Genomic DNA, 26795 nt, shown 5'->3' with positions numbered 1-26795 from the left:
TAGGCCTGGAAAGTGAAACGTATCAGAACATGTTTTTCTCATACAATACATGCACAAATATGAACCTGTGTGCACACATTCACTTGGTTAAAAACACACACACAAAACGCATTGGATTCTTTTGATACTTCATTTATTTTATAAAAAGGAATGCATTTAAGAAAAACAAATTATGTACCACTATTAGTGTTTAATATGTACCGTTCTGACACAGGCATAGTGCTACTGGACACACAAGACATTCCATACATGAACACAGTTCATACATACATACATACATACATACATACTGTACATACTTACATACATAGTTATTCATATATTTATACAGGGTTAGACAACACATGAATGAAGTGATAGGTATGTTTGCGGTGTCTTTTAAGAAACCCGGGAGAGCGCAGGCAGTCAGGCAATATGGAAGCTGCCATATTGCTTTCACTATTCCTACTGGTCTGGCCTAGCCCGGAATCTACATTCATAGGTTCAGTTTATTGTGAAGTGAAACAATTGTAACAGAGCATATCAGTTTGGATTCCAGGCTAGGCATCGCTGTCTAACTATCAGGCTGTAAAAACCTGCATGGAAATATGAGGACCAGAAGCGTGGCCAAGTGAGAGTGAGTGTGTCTGGACAAAGGCAGATGAGGTTCTTCCTGAACAACAGCAACCGCTTTATGAAACACAGGACTTCCTGTCGTTAGAGGAATTAAGAGTTTATTTAGGCGTCTTCAGAGAATAAAGAGGGCGACCTCTCTTGGAGAAGGGAATGGAGACCCCCGCTCCCCTTGAAACGGGATCTCGTTTATGGAGGGGGATTATTGGGATTGGGGAAGATGAGACGTGTCTACTCTGGACGAATCCCATGTCTTCCTGTGTTGAACAGGACTGTACTATTTTTCAACCATTCTACCTGGACATGCTTGGTGGTGATATTGCTGTTATTTGTTGTAGTCTGTTTTTAAGACTTCACAGTGAGATTGACCTACCCTGTTTAATCCCACTCTCTGCACGTCAATGACAAGTCAATGATCTATAATACTGTAAAAAAAAATAGAGCGGTCTCGCTCCAAACACTTCAGACTTACATTCAGGCCCATTCCACTGGAGCAAGAACCAATAATAACAGAAAGCACACTGCCACTGCATTGCTACAACTTTGTTAAAACAACAGTCCTGTTGGTTATGGGCTGCTGGGTAGCTGTAATTGAGTGAAATTTATCAGTGCCAACTCACTTCAAGAAATGTGTTTTCTGATTGGGCCTTCCTCTTAGGAAACGTTAGTTACAAATGACAACATTAAAAGCGAGAGGGACAGATTTAAGTGGGCGGAGAGAGAGCGAGAGAATGTTAATGAACAAGCTGAACTTACTGGAGTACACCAATACACATTAGTTCTTACAAAGGAGTTGGAATGTCATGCAATATATGTGAGCAGAGTACTTTTGTTTTTGCAGTTAATCAAAGGGATCTATGTATGTTTATATATGAAGATATATAGCCCTGGTTTAGAGGGGTACTTGTAAGGGTTTTGGCCTGCATGGAGTGCAGTACTGAGTGAGGACTAGTCACTGCCTGGGTGCCTCATGTCTCGTCTGGCCTATGAGTACTGTATGTATGGATACATATATAATTCACTCAGGGAAACTTCTGTGGTTTAACCTTTCAAGAGGGTGACAGCCATAAACAATCACACAACGCTTACATGTCTACAAAGTGCAATATGTGAAAGCTTTCCATTATCAGGGTGCAGTAAAACACTCCAACAACTCAGCATCACGATTATGTATATGGTGTCTGTGGATTTGGCTTTCCATAAGAGAGTCTGCATACATGTAAAACAAGTTGACATGCAGAACATTAATTATGTATCGTTATAATCAAGACTCCCTCAACAAAGATTGACTCCACTCTGTGAAAGTCCCTAAGAAAATGTTTAAAACATTGTTAAAAAATAAGATTTAAAAAAAGTCTTGCGATTGTGAATTCATTGAATAATAGTGAATTCACTCTCGAGGATGATTGCGTTACCACGCTCTTGTGGTGAATCGGTTGAATGCTGATTGTGAATTCACACAGGTATGATTGTAATGAGAGTCAACAATGTTGTGACATCTCTCCAGACAAACAGACAAGACGGTCTTCTGTGTGGAAGGTCTGGAGTGGGGATGGGGGGGGGGGTTCACAGGTGTGCTTTCCTCTTTAAGTCTCTTCACCTGCACACAGCCCCATCACACACACTATCCCTCTCACACACCCAGTCGAACAGACACACGCACACACATTCACATTCAGAAACACACACTGTGTGATTATAGCATTGAGTCAGACACAGGTGGTGCACTCTGCCTGCATGATGGGCGTGGTCTGGTGTTCGTGTTTGTTAGTACAGTGCTCCATAGAGCTGGAGCTCTTGAGGGGCACCAGGCATCGGTCAGTGGGGCGCCCGCTGGTCAGCAGCCCCCAGCAGCACAGCACGCGCAGGAACTCTTTTCTCATGTCCTTACTGCGTAGCGTGTAGATCAGTGGGTTGAGTGCCGAGTTGAGCGTGGCGATGCCGAAGAAGATGTCTGCCTTGGAGAGGACGGGGCAGTCCAGCCTGCGGCAGGAGGTGTCCAGGAGGAGGACTGTGAAGGCGGGCAGCCAGCACACGATGAAGACACCCAGCACGATGGTGACCGTCTTCAGCAGGGCGTAGGCCGGAGAGTTGGTGGCCTCCTGGTGGCTGGAGCGCACGATCAGGTAGATGCGCACGTAAAGGATGCCGATAGAGAGCAGGATGATGCTGAAGATGGTGACCACAAACAGGATGTACTTCTTAGAATAGAGAGGCAGCAAGACCGAGCACTCAGGCAGGTTGTTGATGCAGTTCCAGCCGATGATCGGCAGGCCCCCCAGGAGGATGGAGGTGACCCAGCACGTCCCGATCAGCAGGAACATACGACACGTCCTGTTGGAGCCGTACACCCTGACCTTGGTGATGGCGATGTAGCGCTCGATGGCGATGGCCAGTAGGCTGAAGACGGAGGCGGCCAGCGCTATAAAGGCTGTGCCCTCCCGGATGAACCACTGTACCGGCACCAACTCAAAGGTCCTTGGCCCTGATAGGAAGATGTTGGCGATGTAGGCAGAGCCAGCCAGCAGGTCGGAGAAGGCTAGGTTCCCAATGAAGAAGAACATGGCGGAGTGGAACTTCTTGTTGCGGAACACGGCAATGAGCACCAGCAAGTTCTCCAGAATGATGATGCTGCAGATGATGACGAAGACGATGTTGAGGGAGCTGAGCTGGGCCTTCCCGTTGGTGCGCTCCTCCAGCTCCTCCGAGGTCATGTCCTTGGCAAACACATAGTAGGCATGGATCAGGGTCCGGTTGTAGTACTGGGAATACTTGCTCTTCATGGCAACAACGGGGTGGCAGAGCACGGTGGCTTTTCGACAAAGAGTCATTCACACAGTGGTGTGGCGGCAGTAGAACTGGTCTGGGCCGATAGTCATTCTCTCAAGAGGAGAAGTCTGGGAGACGACGCAGGGCAGGCAGGCTGAGGGGAGGGACTGTGCCCGTCCCAGAATCACGTCTCTGTGGCCCAGGAAGCCTGGTTGGGTCACCTGCAGAGAAACATAGAGACATGGTCAGGATTACTAACAGGGCATATAATAGTGTGCATCGTGTGATTTTAACCAATTATGAGTAGGCATTGCCTACTAATTGTTGATATCTTTGGAAACACTTTTTTACTACAAAACATATAAAAAGCACCATTTTCACACGTTGATGTTGGGGTGGTGCTGGAGATAACAATGAAGTTAAATTTTTTAAACTTTTTTCCCTTTAAATAATCATTTTAAGAGGTGGAAAAAGGTTGATTCAAGTGTCAAGAGACAAAGTAATGAGTTGGTCTGTGTTACAGTGAAATAGTTTATTAAGGTCAGACTTTCTTATGACACAAATCAGAGCAGTTGTGTGTGATGTGTGTGTGACTGATTCTTACTGCCATAGGGCCTGCTTTGGCCTGTGGACCTGGGGTGATCAGACATGTCTTAGGTTTCAAAAATAGATCCAATCCGGACTGATCTGGCATCTGCCTTTAGCCACAACTATCCCCTGAGCATTACACAGCGAGGACTGTGTGTTACCACATGTGCTACTGCTGCAAATACACTGTGTACTGTGTCCTTTTGCTACATCTCCAGCTAAACACCCACACAGGCAGACAGTTGCTGCTTTTGTCTGTGCAACAGGATTGGAATGGCAGTAAGGAGATAGTGTATTAGTGTTGAGCATTGAGAGACTCCAGGGCAAGGTTTACGTCATCATCATAACCTATCATGAAGAGTTACACTCTTTGACCAATCTGGAACTGTAATTCCTAGGAAAACCAGTACGAGGAAACATAGGAAACAAGACATTCCAGAACAGTAAGCCTAGATATTTCTGCAGACAGAGATCACCTGTAGGCTGTAGCCTCAGAACCTAATGGTCCGTCAGGCTAGAACACACAGCAGCTAGGTCTGTCTGTCTACCGCGGATATTAAGCTCACCATTTCTAAGCACCTGGCCGTCAACACTCTGCTCCGTCACACCATCGTTGTCCGGACTGAGCAACATTTAACTCTATTGAAGTCCCTCTAACACCAGCATAGCAGCATAGATCGTGGATCAGCCAGACTAGGGCCAGGGGCAAGCCTCAACGTGATGACCCCCCAAACACTGGAGGGCATATCACAAGATGGGGACTTTCCAGACTTGTGGGAAGCATATTATTAACCAATCTAAAGTGAAATGAAAAATCTATTCTCATGGTCATTGGTTAAGATTGTTGTAAAAGCCACAGTTGGGTCATAACATTTTAATTAGTAGATGTGTGTTACTGGTTTTCAGATCCACTCTACCCTTAAACATTTACATTCAATAATGAGTTCAAATTAAGCCGTTTGTTCATTTGAATGATACAGTTTAAATAATGACTTGCAATCAAATGTATGCAAATAACACACGTGTCCATAAAGAAAGCTTGGAATCAGTAGTCAAATGTCAAAACAGTGTTGAAAGCAAAAGGAGGGTCTGTTAAAACAAAAATAAAAGCTGTCCAACAGTAAAGAGGTTCTGGAAAGCTGATTAGAGTCTGAGCTCTTAAATACGTTGACGGTAACGAGATGCGTCTGGAGAGCAGCTCATAGTAACCTGATCCTGATGCTTTCACTGCATGCCTCCTCTCTACAGCCTGAGCTGCTGCTGCCTGCTTCATTTCCCTAATCTAAACGCTTTTACTGCTGTTTGGGTAGCTAGCTAGGTAGTCTAACTGCCGTCCTGTCTACTGGGCTGTGACAAACCTCGGGGAGGGTGGAGAGAGGAGCTGGGGAGAGTGGAAAGAGCGGCGTGCCCATGTGGAATGGCATCTGGACACAAAGGCAGGAATCTGAGACATCTCTGTGACGCACACAAAACCCTCACGCACTCGTGCACACACACTCACAAAAACACACACTGATACCAGCACACACCAGACCCCCACATATAGGCTTCAACGTCATGTGCCTGTCCATGCACCGTACACAGGAATGAAATGTACTGAACATAGCCCTATACACACGGTCACACACACCTAAGAGTATATACTCAACACACAGAGAGCTGAGTAGAGCAGCACACCAGTCTAGCTGCACACACACACAGGTTGAACACACACACAGCTGCTCTTGGTTACTAATAATAACCAGAATGCTCTGCTGTTTCCTCAAGCAGGAACAAAAGAACAATAGTCTCCTTCGGCGTGGAGGAGCTCTGCCTTTCAGCCTGAATAACACAGCCACACCAAGCCATGCTGGAGTCACTCCCTCCCCGGTCAGACTACTCCCAATAGGGCTGCTGCAACTGTATTAGCCGTTGGACGTGTGCTGATGTATGCCCATTTTATGCTGGGGTCAAATCCAATGTCCCCTCTGTGGAACAATAAAGTTGATTCAATTCAATTAATATATTCCTATTTCCTTATCGGAATCATAGCATCAGGTCGCCGCCCGTCCCCCCGGTTTCCTGTGTCCATAAGTAGAGAGAAATCAGGACTTGAGGCTGAGTGCCTCTGCCAGCCGCACCAGTGTAATTACATCAGGTTACATTACTACTGCAGACGGTAATGATGTTGTTATTGGAGGAGTCAATATAAACCAGCTCTCTAAAAACTGCTGAGACTGAACAGAGCAAGAGAAGATGATGTGATGTTTTGGAAGCAGCTTCTTCCTTCCCCTCAGCTCATCTTTCAGTTAGGTCTCTTCAGTCAGATTTCTAAGGATAGTTTTTCCGACTTTGCTAGTAGTCGGCAGCTCAAGGTCCCGTCAGACTGTGCGTGACCGTGGAGACCATGGCGTGCCACATGACATCTCTGTGACCAGGGGATTTGACAGCGTGTGAAACCTGATGGGCTGGTTTACCTGCAGTGCTGTTGTCTCGCCCTTGATCTGCCCTGCCCTGTGCCACACAGGCCCAGACGTCTCCACGGCAACTAGCTGACAGACAGGACATGAGAGCAGCAGGCTTCCTGCTCCACTGCTCTGTAGTCCTGAACCTCATACGGCACAAGTCAAAGCTGTGCACTGTCTTGACACCTCATACATCACTGTCAGATCCATGATGCTGTAGCCATAACAGATAAACACATGCTCAGCACCAAGACCAAAACACACCTGCCACGATTCCTTCCTTCCCTACCTACCTTCAACAACAGGATGTGATGAGAGTGACTGAGATGAAAGATTACACTGAGGGATTAGGCCTAGATCCAATGAGAGAACAAGTCTGTGTGCTATGTGAGATTCATGTGGCTTCACTGCCAGGTTTTACACTGGTGCAAGAACCTAAAGCCTCAGGCTTCTGTATTGCCATGGCTCAAGGCCCTACTCTAACCCACATTAGTGTTCACTGGTCTACTGCAGAACCAGGGGTCTCGGCCATACAGTACAGGCTGGAGAATGGTGTCTCCACTGTGAGTGTGTAAAAAGAGAGCGAGAGAGAGATGGATGGAAAGAGTGAGAGGAAATAAGAGGTAAAAAGCAGCAGCGAGAGACAGGAAGACAAGCACCAGACATACGTTTCTCAGGTGTCAATCAGAGACAGGAAATCAAAAAACGCTTCAGGGAGCACATTTGCATCAAGAAAGGAGCCGAAGACGAATCACCAAACATGTATGCTCATGCTGCATAGCCTAGATATGGGGTCATTCTCAAAGCTTTGTAAACGCAGCAAAAAAATATACTTTTCTTTCAGGACCTTGTCTTTCAAAGATAATTCATAAAAATCCAAATAACTTCACAGATCTTCAATGTAAAGGGTTTAAACACTGTTTCCCATGCTTGTTCAATGAACCATAAACAATTCATGAACATGCACCTGTGGAACGGTCATTAAGACACTAACAGCTTACAGACGGTAGGCAATTAAGGTCACAGTTATGAAAACTTAGGACACGAAAGAGGTCTTTCTACTGACTCTGAAAAACACCAAATGAAAGATGCCCAGGGTCCCTGCTCATCTGCGTGAACGTGCCTTAGGCATGCTGCAAGGAGGCATGAGAACTGCAGATGTGGCCAGGGCAATAAATTGCAATGTCCATACTGAGACACCTAAGACAGAGCTACAGGGAAACAGGACGGACAGCTGACCGTCCTCGCAGTGGCAGACCACGTGTAACACCTGCACAGGATTGGTACATCCGAACATCACACCTGTGGGACAGGTACATGATGGCAACAACAACTGCCCAAGTTACACCAGGAACGCACAATCCATCCATCAGTGCTCAGACTGTCCGCAATAGGCTGAGAGAGGCTGTACTGAGGGCCTGTAAGGAAGCTCCTCACCAGACATCACCAGCAACAACGTTACCTATGGGCACAAACCTACCGTCGCTGGACCAGACATGACTGGCAAAAAGTGCTCTTCACTGACGAGTCACGGTTTTGTCTCACCAGGGGTGATGGTCAGATTCGTGTTTATCGTCAAAGGAATGAGCATTACACTGAGGCCTGTATTCTGGAGCGGGATCGATTTGGAGGTGGAGGATCCGTCGTGGTCTGGGGTGGTGTGTCACAGCATCATTGGACTGAGCTTGTTGTCATTGCAGGCAATCTCAATGCTGTGCGTTACAGGGAAGACATCATCCTCCCTCATTTTTTTATTTTTTATTTAACCAGGCAAGTCAGTTAAGAACACATTCTTATTTTCAATGACGGCCTGGGAACAGTGGGTTAACTGCCTGTTCAGGGGCAGAACGACAGATTTGTACCTTGTCAGCTCATGTGGTACCCTTCCTGCAGGATCATCCTGACATGACCCTCCAGCATGACAATGCCACCAGCCATACTGCTCGTTCTGTGCGTGATTTCCTGGAAGACAGGAATGTCAGTGTTCTGCCATGGCCAGCGAAGAGCCCGGATCTCAATCCCATTGAGCACGTCTGGGACCTGTTGGATCAGAGGGTGAGGGCAGGGGCCATTCCCACCTGAAATGTCCGGTAAATTGCAGGTGCCTTGGTGGGAGAGTAGGGTAACATCTCATAGCAAGAACTGGCACATCTGGTGCAGTCCATGAGGAGGAGATGCACTGCAGTACTTAATGCAGCTGGTGGCCACACCAGATACTGACTGTTACTTTTGATTTTGACCCCCCCCTTTGTTCAGGGACACATTATTCCATTTCTGTCAGTGGAACTTGTTCAGTTTATGTCTCAGTTGTCGAACCTTATGTTCATACAAATATTTACACATGTTAAGTTTGCTGAAAATAAACGCAGTTGACAGTGAGAGGATGTTTCTTTTTTTGCTGAGTTTAGTTTGTGACCATGTAGCCCATCTAGTGTGTCTCCAACACCAAGGTTGTTTTACATCCACAACTGATCAGAATTAAAACAACCAGATAATAATATCCGTCTTACATAATCAAAGCTGCTCAAAGTTTATCAATGTGTATTTAGTAAGAAATTCAAATGAACCGTGCAGAATATTGAGGAGTCCAAATAGTAAAGATCTTCTGAAACCTTCTTCTCTGGTTTCCCCGGGCTCGACTGGTGCAGAGAGCTAGGTAACACTGTGCAACAAAGTGGGACTTGAAAGGGAAGTGTAGTAGACAGGACTTCAAAATCGTCAATCAAAATAAATGTTCTCTCTCATTAAACCAATTGATTCTGAGTTCAGGCATTTACATTTTAAATGTGAAAACTATTTCTAAGATGCGTACTTTCAGATTTTCCAATCTCACCTACGTGGCTCGCACTTTGAAGTCCACAGTGTAGGGGGGAGGTTCTAAGGGTTAAGCTAGATGGTGATGGACAGAGATCAGCCAATTATTACTGAGAGATCAGCCAATTAAAACCAGCGGTTGTTTCGTCCGCTCCTACCATAGACTTCCAGTCAAGACCCGTTCTGAGGCGCTGTAAAACTAGGTGGTTCGACAGAGAGAGCCGGCTGGTGGACAAAATTATCTGGTTCCTAACCCCACACTGAGACCAAGCCCCCCCATCCCGGCATAGTGGTCATGTGACCCACTGATAGCTCCCTGCTCTGCTCTCACAAAAGCCCCAGGTGGTGTTTTCCCTTTCCCAGCTACACCTGATAAGCCCCAATTAGCAGTGTGTATGTGAGTGCCTGCTGCTCCCCTCCCAGATAGCTGTTCCATTACCCACCTGCTGTCACTGCAGCACTCACAGCTACCCAGCTCCACTTTCTCCTGCTGCAGGGGAAACCAGTGAACCTAGACATCAGTGTTTGAGATACCTCAGACACAACATCGTCTTGTATAACTGCACTCAGTCACATGGACACACAGAGACGCACATACATATACAGTACCCCGAGTGTTCAAAACATTAGGAACAACAATATTGAGTTGCACCCCTTTTTGTCCCCAGAACTGCCTCAGTTCGTCGGGTCATGGACTACAAGGTGTTGAAAGCGTTCCACAGGGATCCTGACCCATGTTGACTAACTTGTTTCAACTGGGTCCTCACTATTTCCCACGCCAATGAGCTTGGAACAGACACAGCTGTATTTGCGCAACGGAGAAGTGTTCAGGTATTGACATTTCTGACATATTTTGTGTCGGATCTGGTCCACCTCGGAAACCCGAATCGGATGGGGTATTGATTTTTCAAAAAATGTCAGATGGGAATTTCACAAATCCAATTCGATTTGGATCTAAATATCCGGATCTGAGATGACCTCTACTTCACACTACCCCTCTATCACATTAAAGCTGTTTTATTCGCATCAAAGCACCAGACAGACACAATCTTACCTCTGTAGTAGAAATCTCTCTCCTCCTCCTAGCTAATCTCTCTCAGGTTTTAGAGCAGCCAGAGGGTTATGGGTTATCATTATCCATCATAGTCCCACGCTGGGTAGGACCCATCTTTGCTGTGATTGGATGCCTTGTCGGGTTCCATTTTTGGCCCGTCTAATGGTGTGGTGAGCATACTCGTTGAGAGCTCTGCTAGCTGTCTGGAGGATTGTTCCATTTTGCACTTAACGCCTCCTCCCCCACCCCGGTCCCTGACCACAGGTTATCACCCTTGACGCCAAGTGTCAATAGTGTCTCTGCGGTATCAACACAAATGCAGTGAGATGGAGCATGAAAGATGTCAGTGCAGGAAGGAAGAGAGATTTCTATCTCAGCAGGACCGTTAGACACAATGCAGTGTATAAAGTCAGGAAGCAATGGGGCTTGAAACATACAGTGCCTTTGGAAAGTATTCAGACTCCTTATCATTTTCCACATTTTGTTACGTTACAGCCTTATTCTGAAATTGATTAAATAAAAACAATTCCTCAGCAAAAACAGAAATACCTTATTTACATATTTCGGATCCTTTGCTATGAGACTCGAAATTGAGCTCAGGTGCATCCTGTTTCCATTGATCATCCTTGAGATGTTAGTACAACTTGGAGTCCACCTGTGGTAAATTCAATTGATTGGACATGACTTGGAAAGGCACACACCTGTCTATATAAGGTCCCACAGTTGACAGTGCATGTCAGAGCAAAAACCAAGACATGGGGTCAAAGGAATTGTCCGTAGATTGTCCAAGACAGGATTGTGCCGAGGCACATAAATGGGGAAGGGTACCAAAAAGATGTATACAGCATTGAAGGTCCCCAAGAACACAGTGGCCTCCATCAAAGGAAGAAGTTTGGAACCTTCCTGAGCAATCGGGGGAGAAAGGCCTTGGTCAGGGAGGTGACCAAGAACCTGATGGTCACTCTGAAAGAGCTCTAGAGTTCATCTGTGGAGATGGGAGAACCTTCCAGAAGGACAACCATCTCTGCAGCACTCCACCAATCAGGCCTTTATGGTAGAGTAACCAGATTGAAGCCACTCCTCACATGACAGCCCGCTTGGAGTTTGAGAAACAAGAATCTCTGGTCTGATGAAACCAATATTAAACTATTTGGCCTAAATGCTAAGCGTCACGTCTGGTGGAAACCTGAAACCATCCCTACGGTGAAGCATGGTGGTGGTGGCATGATGTGAGGATGTTTTTTAGCGGCAGGACTGGGAGACTAGTCAGGATCGAGGAAATGATGAACGGAGCAAAGTACAGAGAGATCCTTGATGAAAACCTGCTCCAGAGCAGGTTCACCTTCCAACAGGACAACGACCCTAAGCACACAGCCAAGACAACGCAGGAGTGGATTCGGGACAAGTCTCAGAATGTCCTTGAGTGAACCAGCCAGAGCCCGGACATAAACCTGACGGAACATCTCTGGAGAAACCTAAAAATAGCTGTGCAGTGACGCTCCCCTTCCAACCTGACAGAGCTTGAGAGGATCTGCAGAAAATAAATACAGGTGTGCCAAGCTTGTAGCATCATACCCAAGACAAATCGAGGCTGTAATCGCTGCCAAAGGTGCTTCAACAAAGTACTGAGTAAAGGGTCTGAATACTTATATAAATGTTATCAGTTTTTTATTTTTAATAAAATAGCTAAAATGTCTAAAAACTTGTTTTGCTTTGTCATTATGGGGTATTGTATGTAGATCAAATAAAACATGTTTTCCCCTCATCAAATCAATTTGAACTGTAACCTAACAATGTTTGGAAGCTACTGTACATCACACATAGTATCTACAGCAAGTACTGCCATGACGTGGTTTCTGTTGACCCATTATAGATCTATAATAGATGCACAAACACACTATGGTATGGATCTATAAATCACGAAGTCTACAGTCGCAGAGACTAAAAACACAACTCACTCAAAACCTCTTCCTGTCAGACAGACAAACATTTTATCGGATTGGAGAGAGCTACGCTGAGGTCAGTTTAGTTTCAGTTAGATAATACAAAAGTAAATCACAGTTTAAAAAGACACGACATTAAAATGCACAAAGCATTATGTGGGTTGAATGCTGTAACAGAGAATAAAATAAAAGTCACGGTAGTGACTGTCCATTACTGCTTATCACTTATTAACCATCATTTATTCACATGGCTTTATTTCAATATTTCACCTTCCAACAGGACAACGACCCTAAGCACACAGCCAAGACAGCGCAGGAGTTTTGTTTTAGGCCTATTTGATGACTACATTATTTCATTCTAAGTCATTATCTCATCTCTGCAGAGCTGAAAGTCACATATTGGAGTTGCTCTTCAATGTAAATAAGGCCCATTTTATGACTGCTGAATACCAACTAACACACTTAGATCATGTACACTACATGATCAAAATTATGTGGACACCTGCTTGTCAAACATCTCATTCCAAAATAATGGGCATTCATATGCACACAAACTATTTGCATACAAATCTGTAGATGCTCTACAGACGATAAGTGACACTTGTATATCACCCTTTACCAGACAGCGTTTTCCAAATCAGATGACACCCCCCCTGGTCTCTACTTTACACACAGACACCAGCTACACTCTCTTCTATAGCTACAAGTCATTACATAGTGGAAACGGGCAGGGAAGGACAAGCCCTCTACAGCCCACTGACTAAACAGCCCCAGCCAGTTAGCCACACACTGAGCTTAGCTTCACAGTCAGGATGTAGTGGGACTGAATTTGCTGGTGATAGCAGGTGGCAGCAGTGTGTCTCTGCTCTCTCTCCACATCCCTGAGCCCCAGGGCTCCATCCATGACATGATGTGATTTCACAGCCATCACTGCAGCATTGATTGCCCTCAGTCCGTTCCCAGGGCAAGGCAAAAGCAGAGGCAGAGCATTCAAGTTCACAAAACCAGCAGGACCAGGTGCAGAAACACTATTTGAATAGTCTATCTGTAGATGCTCTACAGACTATCAGCAACATTTCAACTAACTAACTAGCTACTAACCCTAGCTTTAACCCTAACCTTAACACTTATCCTAGCTAACACTAGCAAGCAGTTGCTTATCAACAGATAGTATGATCCTCTGTACAGCATGTACAGATGGGCCAAATAAAGTGTGACTTTAAAAACTCAGCTAGGTGAGTGGTCACAGAGCAGAAGAGACACGAGCAGCACTCATCCTAAACCCTAACCGCGGTCACTGTATAGATAGATAAGTCTTTGAGTTCCATCTGCAGTCACAAACAGAAAAGGTTTTATCTCATTGTGTTTTCCCATAGGGAAAATACATACAACATTAACAACCCAATTGTGAGGCGTAAATGAAATAACACTAACTGCTACATTAACCCAGGGTAAGTCTTCAGGGCAACAGTCATGCAGTCGGTTGGTGGTGGTGGTGGTGGTATCAATGATGATCTGTGAGAGAGAGAGAGAAAGAGAGAGAGCAGTGATCCTCCCCTGGCCTTCTTACTGCCTGGTGTTATCTCCTCTAAATGGCTCAGTGTTGACAGGCAGGCTGATAACACCCACAACCGCACAGCCAGGCAGCCAGGGCTGAAACCCACACCAGGAGAAAAAAAAAACACAAATAGCAACACACATGACATCCACCGAAGGTGGCTCCTCTCCCTGTTCGGGCGGTGCTCGGCGTTGCCAGTCTACTAGCTGCCACCGATCCTTTTCATTTGGTTGTGTCCGTCTTGTGTTTCACCTGTGTTTGATTTAGGGTAATTGGGGGGGGGGGGGGGGGTATTTTATCTCACCATACCCTCTGGGTTTTGTGTGGGATTGTTACGTTTGCTGGTATTTAGTTTGGGTTGCGTTTTCTTGTCTTCTGTTGAACAGGTGTTTTTTTCCTGGACGGGGTCCAGTTGTTTTGAGGCTACTGTTGTAGTCCTGTTTCCTGTTCTTTGGACTTGTTAATAAAACGCCCTTTTCGAAATTTGCTTTCTCCTGCGCCTGACTCCACACCCACTTCTCCTTGGGGAGATTGTTGACAAACACTGAAACGCCACACAACAACACACGCGTGCCCGTGGACCAGACACAGAGATACACACAGACACCTGCAAAATGCCATAAAGAAAAATATTATCACTCACACAGACACACCAACATAATCTTATCTATATGCATACCACTTTGACACTGATATTCACAACTGTTTAGAGCTCAATTTCCTAAACAAAGGAAATGGCTATGGTGAAATCTCCACGAGCAGACTTTGGACTGGAGAGTGAATCACTTGGTCTGTCTGTGATTTGACCTTTGACATACAGTTCTGTAGCACCTGGCTTTGTGGAGCTGGCTACACCGTGGACTGACTGATTGTGGGGGAGTGAAACACATTCGGAGAAAGATTTTTTTAAATATGGTGGAAAAACGTCTTTGTAGCTTGCTTTGTGTAAACTTACCAAACCATGTCCGAGACAAACACATTCCTCTGGCTCTTCACTTGGACGTATTGTTTAGAATAGTTATAGTGAAATATTAGTCCAGTAATGATCATTGAATATTTACGTTCATGCGTTATCACTGCATAGCTATAGTAGTACAGAGTCAGATAACTTCTACTGATGCAGAAAAAAATAACAAATATATTTTCTTACATACTGTGACTAGAGATCTACTTCTGTTTTTTGTTACAGAACTCTAATTTGCAGAGATGCTAACTTCTTCCCTGGAAGGCACATTGTTTTTAGCTTCAAAGACAGAATGTCTTCCTCTCCCCCCTTGTCGTATGGTGTGGGGATTTGTTAAAATCTTGCTGAATGATAGGTAATCTTGTAATTAGGGATTGACCTTCCCCTCATCAGCAGATGACAGTTAGAGCACAGCCTCTTTTGGGGGTCTAGTTTCTGTCTGCACAGTTCGGGCAAGAAGCAATGTTGACTTTCAATGTATGGATATGTGCCCTCTCTCCCTCCACTTGAGAGGGACAACTAAAGAAGGGCATCGTGCAGCATTGCCCCTACCCAACGGGAGGGGCAATGCATGAGAGGGTGTGGCGCCTTAGAGGCAATAACTGTAATACATTTACCCTCAGTCCATTCCTGTCAACCCGTCCCACGGGGCACACTGCCAAATTATTCATATTCTTAAGTCGCACTATTCTGCATATTTCTCTTTCATCCGGCGTCCTGATTTAAAGGGACCACATTTCCCTCTGTGTTCCCCCTCCTCCTCTGGTATACTTTACACTTACCACAGAGATCAAAGCACAAGGGCACAAAGAGCTGACTTAGACAACATCTGGAGCAGACATGTTCTTACATTTCCGTATTAAGGCCTCATGACTCCATATAAAGGAACCAACCACTCTCTGGTTTGAGGCTCGTCATGACACCCTGAGCCGTCATCACACCACATCATTTCAACACTCATTTCACACGAAAGGTTCGCAACAACCTTAGCAGTTATACATCGCTCAAGAGATCACAGTAACTAGGTTTCCATCCAGTTGGCGACAGATTTGTATGTGAATAGACTAACATCAGCACAAAGAAAATGTGTGAATTTCCTCACCAGTAGTGTGTTTCAACCAAAAAATCTGTGCGATGACATTGTTTTTTGCTTGTACCAAATAAAAATCTAAAAAGTTGAATGGGTTTCCATTAAATTCAACTCTCCCAATAGTGTTGTCACAAAATGTTTTGTTAAATAGCACATGTTCCTACTCTAGTCTTGGCATGTGGACTCACAGATACAGTGAGGGTAGGCTAGTCTACATGATGAGATTATTATGGATAAGAGCGAGAATATTTGTATTTGTCAAACAGCGGTCAAGCATCGATCATCATGTCACCAGAATAAGACCCCAAACAGTTATTGGAAAGGAGCATCAAGCTCCACCCTGTGAAGTTCATCACAACTTGTTTCATCTGTAGCTTAATAAACTGCATGGTTTCCTGAGTCGTAGTGGGAGGACCACACACATGTCATCGCGTGACTCCAAGTTTACTTTGATATGATGGTTATTATATCAATATTTGCACATAAAAAGGTGTTTCCACCTCCATTTCTCACATAATACATTTTACAGACACAAAATTATCTATCTACCTACACTTTGTTTCCATCATTGCTGTCGTGATTTATTTTTTATAAAAAGGTATGACTTTACTTGCATAAAAACTGTGGACGGAAACGTGGTTAGTGTCACAAAGGAAGCGGGGTAGTAAAAGATAACAGTAGGCTAATGTTCTCATGGCACTAAGACACGTACACACTAGTCACATTACTGGTAAACCACAGAGGCAAGGCTCGGAATATTTACACTCAGCTCGGAGGCCTGCTTGCCTCCATCCAGCTCTGAAACTGAAAAGAATGTGAGCGCAAGGCTCCGTAGAGTTACAGCAGGCCAAGTCAGTCTCGAACCAGTATCCTGGCTCGCTCAGAGCAGTGGGGGGGGGACAAGGAGCTCTGTTCTTCTGTTGGACCTGAACATAACCGGTTGGTCTGGGTCAGAACCTTTCAGTTTGGAACAAGGTGTTCCATTATGGGTCAGATATGGAACTAACAGCTGAGCTCAAGGGAGGATGAGGTGTGCTTGTTTCAGGTTTCAGCAGCGCTGCTATTCTCACATCTCTGTGTTGTTGTTTAACACAGTCAGGTACTCCTAAACGAATAGGCTTTGAATGCACATTCACCTTTTCTTTGTCCCAGCTCCTATTCTGACCTGATGCTCGAACTTGGACTCCAACCCTACTCCGGTTCTATTCTATTGCCTGGCTAGGATACAGTGTGTAATGAGGGTTTGGGATAGTGCACAGCATGCATGTGATCGTGCATGCTGTGCATGTTAATGAATGTAAGCACTATAGAAGCAGATTCCAAATGCTTTGACACATCTCTATGTGTGTGCAATATTAGTTGTGTGTGTGTGTGCACAAATTGGTGGTGAGGGTGCAGGCAGTGACTGTGACACGACAAACTGCATGCTTGTTCCTCTGATGTTCCTGTGATCTTTCTATGCATCAATAACAGCAGACTGTCACGGGACAGAGAGCTGGGAGGCCACAATAGAGGAGAGGGGGATGGTGCCAATGAAAGAGATGAGAAGTGTGTAAAAAAATATGGTAGCATCTATAGGGCCGAACAGAGGGGGACAACGCAGTTCTGATTGCTTTTAGATTCTGTTTTAGATGCTGCATTGAAGCCTTCCGTATTTTATTAATACAGACCTGTATTCAGAGCTTTGCTGTCAGAAAAATACATGGTTGCCTAGTGAGAGAACACGCCCTACGAACATTCAACAAAGTTTTAGACAGGATGACATTTTCTTTAGAAAAAACAATCAAGAGCTAGCCAATGTGTCTCATGAAAAACAACGAGGATATTTCGACACCCAGAGACCTCCCGAGCACTGACATATAAGAGCACCAATCCCCCGAGACGGGACACATACAGTTACAGTACATGGTAAAAGCAGACCACATACAGAGGCACAGTGAGCTGTACGGAAACAACCCAAGAGGTTCAGTTTCAAGTCACATGCACAAGTACAGAGAAATGCCTTTCTTGCTAACTCAAAGCCCAACAATGCAATAATCCATAACAATTTAATATTAGAAGAATAATATATATGATATACATAATAACATAAATAACGTAAGAAAGTAGGCATACTATATAAGGCAAATATTTAAAAAGTCAGTTCCAATACCATATTTACAGGTGCAGGGATACTGGAGTGATGGAGGTAGATATGCATAGGGATAAAGTGACTGGACAACAGGATATGAGATAAAGATGAACAGAGTAGCAGCAGCTTGCATGTGAGTAGGTGTGCAGAGTCCGTATAAATGAATGTGCATATTATGTGTGAGTGAGCGAATGATGGAGCGAGTGTGTGTGTGTGTTGGAGTGACAGTGGGTGTGAGTGTGTAGGGCCTTGTGAGTGTGTAGGGCCCTGTGAGTGTGTAGGGCCTTGTGAGTGTGTAGGGCCCTGTGAGTGTGTAGGGCCCTGTGAGTGTGTAGGGCCCTGTGAGTGTGTAGGGCCCTGTGAGTGTGTAGGGCCCTGTGAGTGTGTAGGGCCCTGTGAGTGTGTAGGGCCCTGTGAGTGTGTAGGGCCCTGTGAGTGTGTAGGGCCCTGTGAGTGTGTAGGGCCCTGTGAGTGTGTAGGGCCCTGTGAGTGTGTAGGGCCCTGTGAGTGTGTAGGGCCCTGTGAGTGTGCATAGACAGTGCAAATACTGAAATAAAAGGTAAATAAAGATACAAGTTAAAGTCTGTGTAGCTATTTGGTTAGCTATTTGTCAGTCGTATTGCTTGGGCATGGAAGCTGTTCAAGAGCCTGTTGGTGTCAGACTTGATACACTGGTACCTCATGCCGAGCGGCAGCTGAGAAAATTGTCTATGGCTTCGGCGGTTGGGTTTTTTGATGACTTTCCGGGCCTTCTTTCACACTGCCTAACAGAGGTCCTGGATGGCAGGGTTGTCTGCGATAGCGCTGTGTGCGGTAGCCATGCTCTTTAGGTTAGCGCCAACCTGTGTTAATCCAGGGCTTTTGATTGAGGAAGTAGCAAACCCTGACCGTGGGAACAACGTTGCTGATGCATTTTCTAATGAAGTCATTGACGGTGGTGGTAAACTCGTCAACGTTAAATCGGTGGAGTCTCAGTACGGAGTCATGATCTGATTTGGAGGATATTGTATGCTTGCTTATGGGTAAAATAGCAGTGGTCTATGACTTTCTCCCCTCGTGGCGTTGGAGACGTGTTGATGGAAGTGGGGCATCGCGTGTCTTAGCGATGCCGAATTAAAATCGCCGGAAACCAGAAAGGCGGCCGCTGGGTGTAGAGCTTCCTGCTTGTTTATAGCCTTGTACAGCTCGTTAAGCGCCAGTTTATTATTTTGATTGGCCTGAGGTGGTATGTATACAGCAGTCACAATAACAGTTGAAAAGATTTGGGAGTTTGCGCCATGCTACGACTATTCCACTGGCTTGCAACCTCTCTAAAAGGTACCTTGACGGAACAGTTGTATGTGTGTATGTATGCTATAATATTAATAGTAAGCAGGTCTGAAAGTACTCTGCCATGATGTGGGGGTATGGTTTCGAGGGCAGTGAGAGAACGGCTACTTGACTTTGACCGGGAGCAGAGAGACGATCTCACAAGAGTTACAACATTTGACCTGTCTCACGTTGAGACAAACATCGTCCATTTCAAATTGATCTGCCAACTCCTATAAAGCATTCTGAACTGCTGCATGAGCTCACTCCAGTTCAGTTACTCGTGGTGTGTTTTTCTTTGTGTAGTTCACTTAAAATCCCATTTCAGTATGTCAGTCAGTTAATGAGAGGAAGTAGGCCAGCCAATACAGAGTCTGTCAGTCTGCCACATCCATCTTTATTCATAATCACACATTAGAGATTTATCACCAATACGTTGTTCATGGAACAGACCTTCTTTCAGAGATCGAAGTCTCAGTAAGCGAGTCAAACACTGCTCTAAGAACTTTAATCTGAGCTTGAACAATCCTGAAAGGCCTGACTCCAACTCCTTGTCTCCCTCCTTCTCCATGCGGGGGGGTTGAAGAAGCACAGCTTTTCTTCCAGCTGCACAAACAAAGCCAGTTCAGAATAACAATGGCTGCCAGAATGGAGGGATGTGGGTGGGGGTGGGGTTCCAAACCACACATCTCCATGTGTACCTGCTCCAACATCACTGAAACATGACCACTGACTGGGATTGACCAGACACCAGGAAACCACAATCTGACCACATTGATTAACCATACAGCTGTAGCAGGAGAGCGGAGCTCATTCCACTCCCTCCCTACCGTAAATCACAGTATTCGCACACTGTACAGTTCTCAAAGTGTTGTCGCCTTCTTCGAAAGCCACAAAACCAAAATGAAAATGTTGAGGTGGTTTGTTATTGTTTCATGTGCCATGGATGAAATATCCAATATTGCAATCCAATAACCTTTCTTAGCCTAATTACTTAGACTGGCAGAAAGTTTCTGCCAGTCTATGGGTGGTCCACAGTGAAGTTAAAAATACTGTATGATACAGACATGCCTCTATCACAACTGTGCAGGATGATTTGAACCAAATCCCTTTAATGATATGTCAGGCATGCTGGTATGTTGGTGAGGGTATTAGGGTGCGTAGCCAAGGATACGTTTATGGTTAAGTGACTAGAGAAGACGGGATATGTAACAGGACCTTTTAAAGCTGTTGGATTTGGGTAAGGAATTTAAACATCATCCTGGACTGAAATACCCCAAACCTTTTCCCTCCTCCAAATGTCTGCTCAACTAAATATTTATAAAGTATTCCTGAGATCACGTCTGACAGCGAGTCCGGGTGTGTTAGACAGATTACTTTTGGAAATAGTTTCATGTGTCTGTGTATGTGTGTAGGGAATGGGAAAAAAGCAGAGCAGGCCATATATTTCCTGAACGGAGACACTCCCAGTTCTTGGCTGTGTATCAGAAAGCTACATGCTGTCAGCTGTTTGTTGCAGCTTGCAGCCTGTGAACAGAAGGCACTTATTTTTCTACAGCTGCCACACCCAGGAAAAGTGTTTTTCAGGCTAGCGGAGATTCTCATTTGGGCAAAAGACTTCTCCTTCCTCTCTCCTCTGTGACCCGGTAAAACCGATAAGTGGTTGAGTGTTAATTCGTTAGTAGGCGAACGAAGGAGGTTGCTCCCCCCCTCGATTACCAACTTCGATAGAGGATGCACAAGAGTATCCACACCACAGGAGGTTGGTGGCACCTTAATTGGGATCGACGGAATTGTGGTAATGGCTGGAGGGGAATGGTCTCAAATACATCAAACACATGGTTTCCATGTGTTTGTTGCCATTCCAGTCACTCCGTTCCAGCCATTATTATGAGCCGTCCTCCCCTCAGCAGCCTCCACTGATCCTCACGGCAGGTAGCGCAGAAGTGTTTTAATACCCGCCACACCCCCTTTGAGTCAGCAAATGTTTTCCTGAAGGAGAAGAGCACGCACACATTTATAAATGATATGCTACTTATCCTTTTATCTAGAATATTGCGCTAACTACATTTGTTTTGATCACTTTATACATTTATTTGGGGATCCACCCCTGTAAAGGCATTACATACATTGGTTGTAGGATACATTTATTTGGGGATCCACCCCTGTAAAGGCATCACACACATTGGTCGTAGGATACATTTTTTGTCAGTGCTGCAGCTCTTATCTGTAAGTAGGGGATTGACACGTGACGGTTTCCTTTTAACCCTGCCTGTACAAGCCAGAACGTTGTTGCACCCGTTGTTCCCTTCTCTGATCTTTCCGCTGTCCGTACTCCTTTCTGAAATGACTGACTAAAGTAAAGTGGCTATGTGTAGTAGACAACAAGAGGCTTCAGCGTCCCTAAGGAAAAAGACTTCTCACTGCTCGTATTAGTGGCCTCGCTCTCCCAGGATTGGAGCTGAAACATGAGCATCCTTTAGGGACGACCCCACCCACATCTCCCTCCGACTTCAACCCCCATGTGACCCGGCTTCCGACCTGGCCAAGAAATAATCCCACACATCCAGTTCCCACTGCTGAATTTTCATCAATTTATTTATCCATCCGTTTACTTTCTACATTGGTTTATTTATTTGTCCATTGATTTGACTTGCATTTCTCACGCGCTACTTCTCCTCGCAGTCTTCCTCCATTCAGTAGGCTTTGGTGACCCTAGGGCCCATGGGGGGGGGGGGGTTCAGTTCATGAGGGATAAACTGGTGACTGAGCAAGGAAGGAGCCAGGGTGGGTAACAGCACCCAGAGACCTGACCCCAACATGATGATGTCATGATCTGCTGGATTTAACCAGAGAGCAGTCTGACATCATGGAGTTTAGATTCACTCTATACGGACTGCTAAACCCAAAAACATGTGTCAGAGCCAGAGCATGAGATCCAATGAATCCCTCTAAATCCTTTTTTTGTCTTTAACAGTAAGTCTGCCTGGTTACACTGTGTGGATGCTGCTGTCATGTCTGCCTGGTTACACTGTGTGGATGCTGCTGTCATGTCTGCCTGGTTACACTGTGTGGATGCTGCTGTCATGTCTGCCTGGTTACACTGTGTGGATGCTGCTGTCATGTCTGCCTGGTTACACTGTGTGGATGCTGCTGTCATGTCTGCCTGGTTACACTGTGTGGATGGTTGACTGTTGGTGTGTTGGAGCTGTTAACAGCAGCACTCCAGGACTCTGTCACTTGGGCCAGAGATGAGAGTGTGTGAAGTGAACGTGTGTGAAGAGGGTTGGCAGAGGTCAGTTGTGGCAGCGGCGTGGCGGGTTTTGTTCTAGTGTAATGAGCCGTGAGGTCACATGGTCCCAAAGCAGATGGCCAGTCGCCTGGATCAGGTTATATCTATCTCCAGCCTGTCAACCCCCCCGGTAGCACAGGCGTCCCATCCACACCCGAAACAACCCACAGCATTCCCACAACATCCCCATCTCACACCTGATATTCTTCTCCACCTACATACACTGAAAACACCAAACATTATGAACACCTCCCCCCTTTACACTCAGAACAGCCTCGATTTGTCAGGCATGGACTCTACAAGGTGTCCAAAGCATTCCACAGGGATGATGGCCCATGTTGACCCCAATGCTTCCAATGCTTAGCGGGATGTCCTTTGGGTGGGGGACCATTCTTGATACACACAGGAAACTGTTGAGCGTGAAAAACCCAGCAGCATTTCAGTTCTTGACACAAACCAGTGTGCCTGGCACCTACTACCTTACCTTGTTCAAAAGCACTTAAATCTGTCTTGCCCATTCACCCTCTGAATGGCACACACACAATCCATGTCTCAATTGTCTCAAGGCTTAAATCTGTCTTTAACCTGTCTTCTCCCCTTCATCTACACTGATTGAAGTGAATTTAACAAGAGACATCAATAAGCATTCACATAGATTCACCTGGTCAGTCTATGTCATGGAAAGAGCAGATGTTCTTAATGTTTTGTACACTCAGTGCATGTCCTTCTCCCACCCACCACCCCTCTCAAATGATGTTATCATGGAGAAATGTTTGCTCGTCTTTATTTGGGGCTTTTTGTCTGTCGTGGTTCCCATGTGTATCAGAGCATTCAGTTAGTTTAGCGCTCTGTTGCCATTGGTTAAGTATGAGCTGATGTCATCAGGAGCTTTTAACATTTTAGAGATGTTTAATGACCAGGGACACTGAAGAGAGTGAGCTGAGGAGAGAGAGAGAGAATGATGGATGGGTGTTTTTATCAGGGTAATAAAACACTAGTTCCTCCTCCTTATCAGCTTATCTCTGTGTTTCTCTTACCCATGAATAGATTACCGACACCCTCATTCTGTGTGGGTGTGTCTGTAAGGTGTTTTTGCATAATGCTGTTCTTTCAAAGAGCAGAAACGTGCAGGGTGCCTTTATGCTTTTCATTGTCAATTTGACCCAAAACTGTGCTCCTAACAAACACTATTTCATTCATCCTGGCCAGGGTGCAGAATGGGTCATAAACACACCATAACAGACATCACCGCAGTCACCTAAATCCACACAACCCAGACAATTATGACACATCTTGTTCCACACATCTTAATCCACATATTCAACACGCTGAACTGTAATGTCAAGCAGTGTCAGAGGAAGGCCCTAAAAACTGTCAAAGACTCCAGCCACCCAAGTCATAGACTGTTCTCTCTGCTACCACCCGGCAAGCGGTACCGATGCACCAAGTCAGGAACCAAAACGACCCTGAACAGCTTCTACGCCCAAGCCGTAGGACTGCTAAATAGTTAACCAAATATCTACATTTAACCTTTTTGCGCTCTCTTTTGACTCATCACACACGCTGCTGCTTTTTATTATCTATCCTGTTGCCTAGTCACTTTACCCCTACCTATAATACATATCTACCTCAATTACCTTGTACACTGTATAGACTCATTTTTCTTCTATTGTGTTATTGACTGTACGCTTGTTTATTCCATGTGAAACTCAGTGTTGTTGTTTGTGTCGTACTGCTTTGCTTTATCTTGGCCAGGTCGCAGTTGTAAATGAGAACTTGTTCTCAACTAGCTTACCTGGTTAAATAAAAGGCGAATTTTTTTTTTTAAGTACCCCTGCACATCGACTACATACTGGTACCCAGTATATATAGCCAAGTTACCATTACTCATTGTGTATTTTTTCCTTGTGTAATACATTTTTTCTATAATTTTTTTATGTTTCTCTCTTCATTGTTGGAAAGGGCTAGTAGACTAAACCTGTTGTTTACAAAGCATGTGACAAATAAACTTTGATTTGATTCTGTAGTCAGTTAAGACCTCAGCATATAATACATGTACAGTATGACAGAACAAATAGGTCAGCCTAATGTAATGGTTTGTGAAAGTGTGCAGCAAGTAGGTAAGGGCTTTTACAATAGAATTATGAACAGTTTCTTTATCTTTTAAGATAAAACTGAGCAGTGTTGCTAAAAATATATATATATATATATATATATTAGCCTTAAGTCATTTTGGAACACTTGAAAACATTTTAGAATGGAAATGAGGTTTAATCCACCAGGCACTTGAGGACCCCGATCCGCCCACCAAGCAGCTCCGCTCCGGTGAGATGGTATAATGGAGCCTTTTGTTTTATTAAAACATCCTTTCAGGACAATGCGCCCTTTACAGTGACGGATGAGCGGACCTCGACAACACACGAGGGGGGCACAGCGGGTCTTGCAACCGCTACAAGACGTATAGAAGCCCCATGCGAAGCTAAAGCCAGGGGACCACAGCCCCACCCCCCTCGACAAACTACAATACACATTGAGCAGTAGTGGATCCGCCAGCAGCGGGCACGGTGGCTTGTTAATATTTAATGGATCATGTTACTCATTAAACACAACGTTCCAAAACATCTGTTATTCTCGGAGAATAAAAACAACATATTTACTGAGGGATCATTTTCTGGTTGTTCGATTAACCATCTAAAGTACAACCTTGAGGGACACTAATAAGGCATCACCCAAGACACCCATAAGCTTCTCTTAGAATTTGTGTGTGGTTTCCTTTTAGGTTATATACTGATAACCTCTCAACACGTTTGACTGCATCCTGGTAATCATTCATGCTGCCCAATTCTAGTATCATTAGGGTTACAATCCTGTGTGATTAGACGTCAGTGGTTGCAACTAAAAACGTGCAATAGGTCTTTGGGTAGGTTAATATAAAATAATAGGCTATATCTTCCCAAAGTGGGCGAAGTTCATAACCGCCCTCGTGTGTTGCAGACTCGCTGCACATTGTTCATTGATTGATAGTTTCTTTGTTTTTCTAACAAACGGCACGTGTAGAGTGTACACTTGCCACAATTGTACAATTTGGCTGGTAGGTTTACACATGAAACCACTTACCCCATGTGCGAAGTCGGCCGGTGTAGTTGTGGTTGTTGTCGACAAAGGTGTAGCATGTGGCTACCTATCTCCAAATCAAATGCATTTTCAAAAGTTCACCTGATTTGTGAGGGCGGTCTTCTTCTGGGTCGAGGGTAATGAGGACAATCAAAAGTTCGGATGACGACTGGGCAGTGTTGCTTGTCTGGTCAAAGGTAAATCCATAGCTGGAACTACTCTGCCTAAAAAAAGAAGTATATACTGCGAAGACTGAATGATTCCCAATACAAAATACTTTAAAGACAATGCCTAAGACTTTTCGTTAGGCTCATACTTTCTCCTTTGTTGCTCTATTCCCAGTGTCCGTGTGGTTGTTCCTTCTCTAACTCTGAGAACAACAGCTCCACCGGCTTTGGAACAACAGGGAGGCGCGCGCACATTACGCGCCGGTCACACACATATTTCCTCAGAACCACTGTCGAAACGTCCTACTACAGAATATGAACACCAGTCCCATTGGTGGTTAATGGTTTTCACTTATAATGTTCAGATAAACCCTCTACCTTTATTCATAGTCACTAATTAGACTTACAGGATAACAAATTGCATTTTCATTGTGAGTTTTTCTCTGTCCAGTGTACAAATGAAGTCCAGATGTTTTCGTCCTTAATGTTCCACCACCTCACTTCCGGAGCACTCGCGCTCCCTGGATGAACGTGAGTCCAGTGCTCCTCCAAATCTAAACTAGCCTGAGATCCGAGGACTCTTCTGACAGACTACAGTACTGCAATTACTGTCTCTGGCATACAGGCTATTCATATACTGAAGAATTTCAGTGTTTCCCATACATTATTTGTAATTAGATGTTATTTTTTTTTAATTTATTTCACCTTTATTTAACCAGGTAGGCTAGTTGAGAACAAGTTCTCATTTGCAACTGCGACCTGGCCAAGATAAAGCATAGCAGTGTGAACAGACAACACAGAGTTACACATGGAATAAACAATTAACAAGTCAATAACACAGTAGAAAAAAGGGGAGTCTATATACATTGTGTGCAAAAGGCATGAGGAGGTAGGCGAATAATTACAATTTTGCAGATTAACACTGGAGTGATAAATGATCAGATGGT

General features: G+C 44.8%; 1 protein-coding gene across 3 annotated transcripts; it reads right to left on the bottom strand.

Moving 5' to 3' along the window:
* Nucleotides 1-116: 116 nt before the first annotated feature.
* LOC109893480 (sphingosine 1-phosphate receptor 2) lies at nucleotides 117-26302 on the bottom strand. 3 transcript variants are annotated; one of them, XM_020486709.2, is made up of 2 exons: nucleotides 25685-26302; nucleotides 117-3602 (listed from the first exon to the last, which is right to left on the bottom strand). In XM_020486709.2, exon 2 carries the CDS (start codon nucleotides 3441-3443, stop codon nucleotides 2322-2324), a length of 1122 nt encoding a protein of 373 aa, XP_020342298.1. In that variant the 5' UTR covers nucleotides 3444-3602; nucleotides 25685-26302; the 3' UTR covers nucleotides 117-2321. The 3 variants fall into 3 exon arrangements, with proteins under 3 accessions (XP_020342298.1, XP_020342299.1, XP_020342300.1); XM_020486710.2 differs by having other exon boundaries at nucleotides 25784-26299; XM_020486711.2 differs by lacking the exon at nucleotides 25685-26302 and adding an exon at nucleotides 10282-10672.
* Between the last annotated feature and the right edge of the window lie 493 nt (nucleotides 26303-26795).

The sequence above is a fragment of the Oncorhynchus kisutch genome, linkage group LG6 (genome assembly GCF_002021735.2).
Source record: "Oncorhynchus kisutch isolate 150728-3 linkage group LG6, Okis_V2, whole genome shotgun sequence".
Taxonomy (NCBI): domain Eukaryota; kingdom Metazoa; phylum Chordata; class Actinopteri; order Salmoniformes; family Salmonidae; genus Oncorhynchus; species Oncorhynchus kisutch.
The sequence above is the reverse complement of the archived record's forward strand: the minus strand, read 5'-3'. Positions and strand labels throughout refer to the sequence as shown.